Source organism: Peromyscus californicus, unplaced genomic scaffold, assembly GCF_007827085.1.
Source record: "Peromyscus californicus insignis strain IS unplaced genomic scaffold, ASM782708v3 Scaffold_17__1_contigs__length_78620276, whole genome shotgun sequence".
Classification (NCBI taxonomy): Eukaryota; Metazoa; Chordata; class Mammalia; order Rodentia; family Cricetidae; genus Peromyscus; species Peromyscus californicus.
Genome location: NW_026294469.1, coordinates 49,689,292 through 49,701,799, shown reverse-complemented (window position 1 = coordinate 49,701,799; position 12,508 = coordinate 49,689,292). Strand labels below are relative to the sequence as shown.

General features: G+C 45.7%; 1 protein-coding gene across 1 annotated transcript in view; it reads left to right on the top strand.

Annotated features, from left to right (window-relative positions):
* The first annotated feature begins 5,602 nt into the window (after positions 1-5,602).
* The window catches only part of Hmgxb3 (HMG-box containing 3), a 55,317-nt gene continuing 48,411 nt past the window's right edge, over positions 5,603-12,508 (top strand). The window contains exons 1-3 of the mRNA XM_052742262.1: positions 5,603-6,052; positions 10,546-10,681; positions 11,531-11,705. Coding sequence (XP_052598222.1) covers positions 10,548-10,681; positions 11,531-11,705 — 309 coding nt within the window. The 5' untranslated portion in view covers positions 5,603-6,052; positions 10,546-10,547. The remainder of the gene's footprint in view (positions 6,053-10,545; positions 10,682-11,530; positions 11,706-12,508) is intronic.

Here is a 12,508-nt window from a genome sequence, read left to right as displayed (position 1 = left end):
GACTGCAACCTGTAATTCATTCCAATAAATCCCCATATATATGTGTATATATAATGTATATATATATATATATATATATGAGATAGAAAGAGACAGTCACACACACACACACACACACACACACACACACACACACAGAGAGAGAGAGAGAGAGAGAGAGAGAGAGAGAGAGAGAGAGAGAGAGAGAGAGAGATTCATTCCATAAGTTCTGTGACTCCAGGGAACTCGGACTAATACAGGAACTGAACCCGGGTCCTCTGGAAAAGCAGTCAATGCTCTTAATCCCCCAGGCATCTCTGCTGCTGTGTCAGATCTCTCAGTTTCATGGCTCTGAGGCCTGCCCTCTGCCCACACTTCACCACTGTGAACTGCCTCAGTCACCACGGTAGCAAGTATACCAACGGCTTGCTTGATGCTCATGTCTTCTTGCTCTTCACTGCTGTTGAGCTGGAGGAGAACTGGTTATAGAAGGTGGCTCCTGTACACCATTTCTGGGGTCTGGGGTGGGAGTTATGCTAGGGTTCAGTGGCTGTAGGACAGCAGTACAGTTTGAGGGCAGATGCCTAACTTCTTTAAGTATGGAAGTGTCTTGTGAGCACAGCAGCTGTCCATGAGCAGAATCCTGTGTTCTGCCTGCTTCATCCTGGTCTCTGTTTGCATTAACCACTCATTAATCAGGTCCTGTGCCATCCATGCCAGTGGCTGGCTCAGCAATCACTGGTGGGATAGACATTCTTGAGATGCTGTGGCTTTTACCATCAATGGTTTCATGTTTTCTGACCCGGAAGTATTGCAACAAAAGGCAGCTATCAATCACGACTTTGCTTTCTTGCCCTCTTTACGATGGTCCCTGTCTAAGTTAGGGTTTCTATTGCTGTGATAAAACACCATTACCAAAATCAACTTGGAGAGGAAAACGTGTATTTCATCCTACAGCTTGTAGTTCGTCTGTCATCCAGAGAAGTCAAGGCAAGCAGTCAAGGCAGAAACTCAGGTAGGAACTAAAGAGGCCATGAAGGAGCACTGCTTATAGGCTTATTCTCCATGACTTGTACACCTCGGGACCCCCTGCTCAGGCTTGGCATCACCCACCGTGGGCTGTGCCCTCCCACATCAATTATTAATCAGGAAAATCACCCTGCAGACTTGCCTATAGGGCCAATATTATGGAGACATTTTCTCAATTAGGCTTCCCTCTTCCCAGATATATCAAGGTTTGTGTCAAGCTGACGAAAACCAACCAGTGCAGTCCCCTTCCGTAGAAGGGTGTGGTAGGGGAAAGGACAGGGAAAAAGCCAACTCCTGCCTCAGTATTAAAGATGTCATCTGGACTACAGTCAGCAATCCTGTCACTCATTACCCGTATGGGTTCATTATGTCACCTGCCTGTCTGCAGCTTTCAAAGCATTTCCACGGAGAGCTATAAATCTGTTCAGTCAGCCCATAGGTGCTTGAAATCGTCACAGTCAAGCATGTTGGCCAAGTTTAACGCCTTTTTCCGATTAACAGACCAGGGATGAGGATGGTTTTGGCGCGAAGTTCTTGAACCCATGCAGAGAGCCTAGGTGCCATTGCGGAGCGCATTCCTCCTCCTGTCCCTCTGGGGCCCCACAGATGTCTCTTGCACTTTCTCTGTATTGGGTATGACCATGCAGTGATGCCTACGCTTCCACAGCTTTCATTTTCTCCTCCAGGGGGGGGACACGGCTGAAGTTTCTGCTTCTCATTCTGCACCATTTCTAGGGGATGAGGGCTGGGCCACAGCTAAGAGGGCTGTGTCTGTTCCTCCTTCCAGCCTGTTCTGCCACAAGTGTGGGAAAACAAGAAGATAAACTGAAGGACCTCACAGAAACCTGAGTGAGGGCTTAGCGTGTTAAAATTTCTAGTAGGAAAAATCGTGAGAAGACAGGATCCATGACACTGACTCTGTGTCAGTATTAGACTATCGGGAGACTCAGAACATTTAAAACAGAAAGGGTCTTAAGAAAATCTATTTACTTAAGCTTTCCAAGCCTGGGAACAGTAATGTTTGCTTAGGTTGCTATGACAACAGACTGAAATAGGTCGCAAAGTCTTGCAAATAGCAACACACTATAAATTCAAGGAGCTCGACACCTTGTTTTGTAGATACAGAAACAAGCCAGAGGAAGAGCCTGGTCCAGGGTCATGAAGATTTCTTAACTTAGATCACTGATTTATCTGGCATGCCACTGCCCTGCTCAGAAGTTCACCAAAATGAGAACTACAAATTCTCCATCTGTCTTAGAAAGATTTTCACTACAGGAAGCTGTTTCCGGGTGTCACACATTCACGTAATGGACATTTACAGGTTCCAAGCAGTAAGGGCACAGTGATGAACAACAGAGTCAAGTTATATGCCCCCAAGAAATAAAAAATGGAGGGAAACAGTAAATAAACTGATAAATAAGGCACTTACAGAATGCAGTAAGTACTGTGAAGAAAGTAAAGAGTGTAGAGAAGAAAAGCAAGAGATCTGTCTGGCATGGGGCTGTGAGTCTTGTGATCCAGCTACAGAGGAGGTTGAGGGAGCAAAGTCAGTTGGTGGTCAGCCTCAGCAAGTTAATGAGACTCTATCTCAAATAAACATTTTAAAGGCTGGGGATATAGCTCAGTGGTAGGGTACTTGCCTAGCGTGCTCAAGGACCAAGGTTAATCCTCATTACTGCAAAGGCTGTAGGGTGGGGTGGGGTCTATTTACAAAGTTAGAGAATGGCATTTAAGCTGAGATCTCCATGAAGAGCATCAGAGAGGGGCAGTGCAGCCAAGGATAAAGCATCGGCCAAATCTCAAAAGCAGGAAAGAGTTTGAAGTGTTCTGAAGGATATGCATGACTCCAAGTGGAACAACAGTCATTTTTTTTTTCTTGTTTAAAACCTTTCAGAAACTCCCTGCTGCACTCATATTAGCCTCCACATTTTAGAGGGTCAACTCCCAGTACAACAAAAATAAATACCTGATAAACAAACTCCAAACTCTTCCTGCTGGATGGTGTTTTGTCTGACCAGACTTAGCAGAAAAGGCATTTGTTTTAAATCTTCAAAGCTCCTGATTGGTGTCTTAGGGTTTCAATTGCTGTGAAGAGACACCATGACCATAGCAACTCTTATAAAGGAAAACATTTAGTTGAGTGGCTTACAGTTTCAGAGGTTTAATACATTATCATCTTGGCAGAACATGGTGGCATGCAGGCACACATGGTGCTGGAGAAGGAGCTACATCTTGATCAGCAGACAACAGGAAGTGGTCTGGCACACTGGGCGTGGCTTGAGCATATATAAGACTGTTGTTTTTCATTAAATTCAGTGGCTGCCCCTTAAGCAACTGTAACTCCGCAGCTACCAGCAAAGACTTGATGACAGAGAAAAACATAGGAATCCTAGAGTTTGGAGTGTAGCTTCATAGCAGGGTACATGTACAAGGTCCTGAGCTCAATCACCAGCACCAAATGGGTGCTGGTCCAGATCAGATATGGAAAGCTGGATTAGAGAAAATGGTGACAAGTATTCAGGTAGGGCTGTTACTGTGGGCTGGGTGTGAAGCGAAGGAGTAAAGGGTAACTCTCAGATTTCTGTTTTGAGTGTTGAACAGTCCAGTGGATGCTGATGTAACTTACTCAGATGGGAACCAATCATGAGGATATATATGTGAAGCACTTTCTATGATCAATACAGCTTCCTTGTAGCAGGACAAATGTAATGTTCCAAATTGTTAGGTCCAAAGGAAACTCCAGTTCCCCAAACTCCAAAAGGCAGTCCAAATACCCAGAAATGGGTTCAACATGAATATATTCTGGTGGTTAGATGAAAGCCAGCATTCTTCAGGAGCTTGTAAAGCCAGTTCCCCTCTACCAAAAAGTCATTTCTCTTATCACTAGCAGAAGGGACAAATGGCTTCCTGTGGTGCTTATTAGCATATTAAAGCTCAAGCTGGCCTCCAGGCTCCCTTAGTATCATAGTACTTGTTACACATTTCAAAATCCATCCTAATTCTTTTCCTCTCCTCCCCTCCCTAAACTCCATCCAGCTCTTGGGCTTCCCTCTTCTTCAGCTACTCATTCTCCTTATAACCCTGCTATCTCTCTCTTAGAGCGCTCTCTCTCTCTCTCTCTCTCTCCTCCCTGTATAAACTGATGATGTAACCACTCTGTGGCATGGTTTAAGGGGAAGGTTTTAATTGTAGATATGAGAGGGAGAACAGCAGAGGCATCTGGACGAGTCCAGAACCAAGAGAGAAAGAAGTAGACTGAACATGGCCAGCAGACTAGACCTGTCATGACAGATGCAGGAGGGGCAGAGAGATGGGAGAGCAAGCATTTCAAAACGAGCAGGGTTATAAGGTGAATGAGTAACTGGGGGGATGGATGCCTGTGGGCTGGAGGGAGTTTAGGGTAAGGGAGGAGGTGATAAGAGCGAGGAGGCTAGCATGGACTTTGGAATGTTTAATAGGTACTTGTAATACTGAGGGAACCTGGGGGCTAGCATGTGCTTTGGTGTGCTAACAGACACCACAGATAGTCATTTGTCTCTCTGCCTTTTGAAACTTGGGGGGAATGGAGCTTCCTTTGGACTGGACACGTCTTTCACCCAGGTCCAGTCTGTTGGCCATGTTCAGTCTACTTCTTTCTCTCTCTGCTGTGGACTCTTCTGGATTCCTCTGGCTGTTCTCTCTCTCATAACCACAATTAAAACCTCCCCCTTAATCATATTGTGGAACAGTCATGTTGTCAGTTTATACAAATGTCATTAACTTGCTTTTGAAAACTACTGATACTGAGAGTAGACACGGGAAGATGAAGAGACAAACTGGTATCTTTTGTCTTGGTCAAACTATTACGTTGGAAAAAAAAAATTGCCTTGGGGATTGAACTCAAGACTAAGTACACGCTAGGGAATCCCTCTACCACGGATCTACATCCCAGGTCCAAAGACAAGACACCTGATCTGAGTTAATCGTGCAAAAGGACCAATCTGCTGTGATGACTGTAGAGATCAGAGTGGAGGTAAGAACCGCATGAGGTCAGGCAGACATGGCAGCTTGGGAAGCGGGTGACAGTGGTAGGTGGGAAATTGGAAAAGTCTAGCACTGCATTTGCAAGTGGTCTCGCAGGAACTCGTTTAAATTGGGCACAACCTATGACGTGAAAAATCCAATCCAGCTCTTCGCTCCCAGAGCTCTGCATTCCAGAAAGTCACTTTTGTCACTGCTCACCGGAGTGAGGAGGGAAGCCTGGAGCAGCATTAACCTTAACGTGAAAGAGAAAGTTATGAAAGGTGAGGCCGAGCTCGGTAGAGCTCCGCCCCTGTTACCTGACTGTCCCAAATCCCTGTCCCGAACCTGTTGGCCTGCTCATTTCGCAACCGCAGCCCCTGCTTCCGGCTCCGGTAAGTCTGGCCGGAAGCAGTCCGTCCGCTTTAGTGGATCCCTTTCCACCATCCAGCCCCGACAAGCCTCCAATCGGTTCCAACAGACGACCAGTCGGTTGCGCTTGCGCGGAGGAGGGGAGGGGGGGGGGGGTTGTCGCACGCAATCACGTGCGCCGGCCGCTTCCGGTGCGCCGCGAGGGCCGCCGGGACGGGTCTCCCTGGCGATCCGTGGTGTGCTGTCGCCGCTGCCAGCAGCGCGCCGGTGCCGCGTAGACGCTCGTGTCCTTGCTGTCTTCCTCGGGCTTCCCGGGGCCTGACCCCCCCCCCGTCCCCGGGGCCCTCGGCAGGCGTCGGCCGGGCCTGTGCGCGAACCTGCGGCCCTCCACTCCCCTTTCACGACTCCGCAGCGCGACTCGGAGGGAGAGCGAGAAGAGGCTTTGGCGACTCCCGCGCCGTGTGTCGCCGGGCGGGGCCGCGGGGCCGGGGCTCCTCCAGCCCCCGGGATGCGTGCGCGAGCTCTCGTCTCCACTTTCTCTTTACCGCTGTCACGACTGGAGCCGCCTCTCGCCTACAGCGGGGAGCGCGAGTGCACCGACCAGCACCCTTGTCGAGCCCCGTGGCCGGGCACCCCCGGGAATGTGAGCCGCGAGGCTCACCAACTCCTCCGGGTAAGTCCCGCCCACTCGGCTCACACCGCCCCGCCACCTGAGTGCGGGTCCTGCGGCTTCCGCTCCAGCTTCTGTTGCCCAGTGCTGCACGGTGAACCATTTATTTCCTTTCGTCTGTACCTTAGGGACAGCCCGGGGAGGGAAAGAAGGTGGCTCGTGGCCGAGCCGCCAGAAGCCATCATCTGACGTTCCACGGAAGGTTTGGTAGGCTAGTGAAAGTGTCTCATTTCAAGTGCTGCCCCTGTGTTCTACAGATAACTAAGGCTTAAAGAGGGAAAATAGCAGCATGCTTAAGGTCTTAGGGATCTGCAGGAGTGCTATTAGGACTCAGATCTTAAGTCCTCAAAAGACCCCCCACCCCTACTTTTCCTGTTTTGGTGTTTGAGACAGGGTGCATCCCAGGCTGGCCTCAGACTCACTATGTAGATGAGATTAGCTTTCAACTACTACCCTGTCCGGCTTCCATCTCCTCAGTCCTGGGACTATAGGCCTTCACCACCACACCCAACTGTCGGAACTGTTGTTTTTAACCTCCATATTTTTCTACATCTCTTTGCCTTTCTTCACTGAGGCCTAGGCTCTGAAAACAAACTTGGACCCAGGTGTAGGACACTGTAGTCATACCAACAGAAACCCAAGATAGTCCTTTCATGTCCCAAGGTGTAACAACTGGCTCTTAACCTGGTTAGTTCTGGCCACTAAGACATGCTTCTTTACAGGCGCTCTCATGGAGTAATACTGCTTTCTTCACAAGGCTTTTAAGGGCCAGGGAGTCAATTATATATAGGGCAAAAAGTTTGATCCCCATATGTCCTTGATGTGAACCGTAGCTGCCCTTAACCAATTTGCCTTTTGCTTATAGAGTCACATTGTGGACTGACTCATTAGGTTTCAGTGACTGTTAGGAAGCAAACCCTGCCTCCCCCCCCCCCCAAACTCCCCACTTAAGGTTTTAGGGAAGAATGGCAGAAGAGAAGTCATAACTATAAAACGCCTAAGTAATATGTTCCTAACCTAGTGTATATCTTTAAGATTGGGGCTGGAGAAATGGCTCAGCAGTTAAGAGTACTGGCTGTTCTAGAGGCCCTGGGTTCATTTCCCAGCACCCACGTGGCAGTTCACAACTATCTGTAACCCCAGTGTCAGGGGATTCTGATGAAGTAATTCGGCCTTTGGGGGCACCAGGCACTCATGTAGTGCACAGAAATGTGTGCAGGCAAAACCACCCATACACATAAATAATTTTTTAAATAGGGCTGAAATGTTGTGTGTTTGGGTGTAGTAGAGGAGGGGTTTTAGTTTTTACATCGGTCAGAAGTATTTTTTGTCTGCTAGGACGATGGCTCAGCAGCTAACGTACTTGTAAGAGAGTGGGAGTTAGGATCCCCAGAACCACATGTGTGTCGGTAGGTATGATGGCCTATCTATAATACTGGTCTTGGAAAGCGGAGACAGGACCTTAGTCATGTTGTCCATCTCTGGATTTGGTTGAGAGATCCTGCCTTGAAGAAAAGAGTGTTCTGGTAATGTCCAAAATGGACATTAACCTTGGGTCACCACATGTTGCATACTTCCACCCACACACATGAACATGCATGCACACCGCACCCCCCCCATACATGTTAAAAATAAGAAAAAGACCAAAAAAGGGAGGGGAAGAGGGCGGGGCTCTTACCTCCCAAGCCTAGGCAGTGTATCCATCTTCATCTTCTAGGAGAAATAGCCGACATTTAGGGTATGGAATGTACTTGTCTCTCTGGTCCAGTGGTAAGAATTCTGACTTGCATCCGAGTCTCCTGGATTCCCCTTTCTCTTTATTCTTCCTGGTTATCATTTGTGAGGTCTCGCCACACCTCTCAGTCCTGTTCGTGTGTACTACCACAGCTCCATTTCCTAATACCTGTTTGGTGGATTTTCAAGAACAACTATGTTTTCCTCTCTAAAATTCTAGTGATTCTCGGATCTTTCTCCCTCTAAGGATTAAGTTGGTGAAATTCCAACTTAGTGCTTGGCCACAAATAAATTAGCTCTTCTTGAACTATTCATTTAGATTTTTATGCCTGTCTTTTTCCTAGACAAAAAAACCTGTTAATTCTGTTTTGTTTTATTTTTTGTTTGTTTCATTTTAGGCTAACACCAGAAAGCCATGTTGGTTTGTCAGTTTACTGTTTATTCTTATTTTTTGGCTTTGGTTTTTGAGGCAGGATTTACGTACCATGGTCTGATCTTGAACTCCTGAGTCTCCTGTCTCTGCTTGCCAAGTGCTGGGATTACAAGTGTGCTCCATCACACCAGCAAGGTTACTGTTTAGATCTGTGCTGTCCACACTGTAGCCACCTGCCATACAGTTACAGTCATCATACTGAAGTTAGTCCATTTTTGGCTGCTAGCCCTGTTCCAAGTGCCCAGTAACCATCTGTGACTAGTGGCCACTGTATCGGACAGCATTAATAGAGAACATTTCCATCAGAGTTTATTGAATTGTCCTCATATAGAAAACTGCCAGTCAAGTTGGGTGGCAGCATAACATTGTGAAGAAAAGGACCAAGGGCTGGATTTTTTTTTTTTTAATTAAACACCTATTTTCAATATTTGGGCTTCATGGCCATGGACAGGTTGCTAACTATCTCACTACAGGTGATAGTCTTTAATAATGAACTCTTTAATTAGTACAGTGCTTGGCTGTTCTCCAACAGTTATGTGATTTAAATCCTTTGAGTCCTACCATGTAGATCTCTGGGAATGGGTCTAGTTGGTGAAATGCTTACTGTGGATAAACATAGGCATCTGAGTCTTAGAAAGTGGCTCACTCTCTAATCTCAGTGCTAGGCAACCCCTGAGGTGGAGAGCTAGCAGGCCTAGACAGTTTGGTGAGCTCCACATGCACACACTTGCACCCGTCCCCATGCATGGCCTGCTGGCTAGTTTTTATGTCAGCTTTTATTTTGGAAGGGGGAATCTCAGTTGAGAAAATATCCCCACCAGATCGTTCTGCAGGCAAGCCTGTGGTGCATTTTCTTGACTAATGATTGAGTGGGAGGGCCCAGCTCACTGTGGGCAGGACCACCAGCCCAGTGGTGGTCCTGGATGCTATAAGAAAACAGACTGAAGCCGGGCGGTGGTGGTGCACGCCTTTAATCCCAGCACTCGGGAGGCAGAGCCAGGCGGATCTCTGTGAGTTCGAGGCCAGCCTGGACTACCAAGTGAGTTCCAGGAAAGGCGCAAAGCTACACAGAGAAACCCTGTCTCGAAAAAAAAAAAAAAAAAAAAGAAAAAAAAAAGAAAACAGACTGAAGCTGGGCAGTGGTGGCGCATGCCTTTAATCCCAGCACTTAGAGGCAGGTGAATCTCTGTGAGTTCAAGGTCAGACTGGTTTACGTAGGAAATTCCAGGACAACCAATGAAACCTTGTCTTGAAAAACAAACAAACAAAGGAAAGAAAAGAAAAGAGAAAGCTAAAGAAGAAAATAGACTGAGCAAGCTGTGAAGAGCAAACCAGTAAGCAGTCCTCCTCCATGGCCTCTGCTTCAGCTCCTGCCCTGACTTCCCGGAGCGATGGACTGTGATGCAGAAGTGAAAGCTAGCATAAACTTTCCTCCTCGAGTTGCTTTTGGTATTGATGTTTTATTATACCAATAAGTTCCTTAGTTAGGAACCTTAACTAAGGTGTATGTGTACCCACAGTAACAACCCCCCAACACATATACACAAGTCTGTGGGAAGAGAGAGAGCTTTTAAATTTTTTTAGTTAGATGTATTTATTGTATTTATATTAATGTTTTGCCTACATGTATATCTGTGCACCACATGCATGCCTAATGCCTGTGATGGAGGTCAGAAGAGGACATACAGCACTTGGAAATGAAGTTATGGATGGTTGTGAGCTACCACGTGGATGCTGGGAATCAAACAAGTGCTCTTAACCACTGAGCCATCTTTCCAGCACCCTACCTACTTTTTTAACATACAGGAAAGAAGTAACAGAATCTAAAGTAGTCGGCAGACCTGCCTCAAATCACACAAGCTGACAGATATGTAAATCTCTTACATATAAAATTCCTTATTACACATTTAGTTAAATCATTGAAACTTACTTAAAGTGATGAAACTGTAAGGGTAGGACCAGAATTTCTAACTCTTGGCCAGGAATTCTTTAAAAAAAAAAAAAAGTTTGGTTTCTTAAATCCTCATATGGGACTACTTGCATCCCATGAGGGAATGTAAACAAAAGGCTCTCAAACTCTGGTCCCTGATTTGCCTGAATAAAAGACTCACTGTGGGCATTTGATTCCTACCCTCTAGAGATTCTCATTCAGGGCTGAAATGAGCCCTCGAAACTGTAAGAATCAAGTACCATGTGCTTGTTAAGATCTTTTGAATTTGGGAAATGTCTAAACCTTTAGATCCTGACAGAGTTCATTATTTGCCCTGGAGGCTGCTGTTCCTTTTACATGGGATACTTAAACCTTTCTGTTGACTTACCTCTTCTCTAGCCATGGATACAGCATATGATGGTGCTGAGGTAACTGTCGTGATGGAGGAAATTGAGGAAGCTTACTACACTTCTCCTGGGCCACCCAAGAAGAAGAAAAAGTATAAAATACAAGGAGAAAAGGCCAAGAAACCCAGGTTAGCTTTAATATTTTAGTTATTGATGGTTTGTGGGGGGCTGTGCTGAAGAAGATAAAGATTCATTTAGAATACAGTTGTCAGTCTGAGTGGGCATTGATGTAGGGGGCGAGATACTGGGGGTGCAAAGGGGCAGACTTTGTCTGTTTCCAGACTGTTAAAGGAATGTGTGCTGTGTAATGCTAGAATCTGTGGACTCTTTCTGTATGTTATTTTTTATTATGTCATTATTTAAATATTTAAAACAGGCTTAGTAACAATACAGGTATAAGCAATGCCAGTGATTTCTACCGATATTATCTACTTTAGTTTCCCTCTTACCTTGAATACTAAAAACTTCTGGCTGATATTACTAGCACTGGACCACTTCGATAATTACTTGCTTTCTTCTCTCAGCCTTGATGAGATTTTTTTTTTGAGACAAGATTTCTCTGTTTAACAGCCCTGGCTGTCCTGGAACTTACTTTGTAGACCAGGCTGGCCTCAGAGATCCGCCTGCCCCTGACTCTCCAGTGCTGGGATTAATGATGTGCTCCACCACCACCCATCCTTGATGAGATAGTTTTGACCAGTTAGATGACCAAAGGCAGAGTAGAGGAGTAATGTGTGTGTGCACTAAGCCTGGGTCGTCAGCCTCTGCTGTTAACCTTGGCCTGAGAGTGGAATGACAAGACCCTTGCATCTTTGACTATAGTTGGTTACATAACTGGGGTGTTACAGATGTTCTTGTTTAGAGACAATGCTTTGAATTGAGAGGTTTGGCTTGGCTTTGTTTTCTTGGCCTTTGACTAACACCCCTGACATTCCAGCAAGTGCTGGTTGAAGTAAGGGCAGTTATTGCCTCTGCAGGTCTGCTTACCTTCTCTACTACTATGACATCTACTTGAAAGTGCAGCAGGAGCTCCCCCACCTCCCACAGTCCGAGATCAATAAGAAGATCAGTGAGAGCTGGAGGCTCCTCAGTGTGGCGGAGAGAAGTTACTACTTGGAGAAGGCCAAACTAGAGAAAGAAGGTTTGGATCCTGTAAGTATTTTTTTTTGTTCCTATACCACCCCTCCTACCCCTACATTGCTTTAATGGGTAAGGACCTGGGAGATCAACTCCCGTGTTCTCTTGAAAAGCTTTTAAATTATCTATTTTGAGTCTGGTATTGTGTCTGTTTTCATGATACGCCGCCGCATTCTTTTTGATTGCAACAGTACAGAGAGCTGACATTTTCTGATTTCTTTATAATGAGCCTTTGGTTCCTTTTCTGATCATTACTGTAACTCAAAGCTCCTTATCCTCATAGTAATGCTTTTTTCCTTAATATGGTGGTTTATTTAGGCATTTCTTCTGCACCATGTTTTCATATTACTAATTGAATGTGGTGTAATCTATCTGTTGTTTTGACTGGTATCATAACAATCAGGAATGAGGTTTGTATGGAAAGAAGTAAAACTGCTTTGTGTGATACCATGTACTTTTGAACTATACCAGAAGAGAAATTCAAGGTTAAAGCCAAAGTTGATGGTGGTGACTGGAGCTTTGAGTCCTTGAACTAAGGAACTAGTGAGGATGAATTTAGGCCAATGTCTGTCTGCCATTTGTTATCTCTAGTTCACAGTGACAGAATACACTTGTTTTGATGGTGCTTCATTCACAGTAGACAAGCTCCCTGCCACTGAGCTATATGCCTCCCCAAGCTGGTTTTTTTAATGTTGAAATTCCCATAGAAACTCTATTGTGATTGCAGGCTAAAACCTTTTAACCCAAACTTTTTTTTTTTTTTTAAACTTAGACAATTGTTTCCAACTTCTTTTTTTGGAAATGTAAAGAGCAAAGAT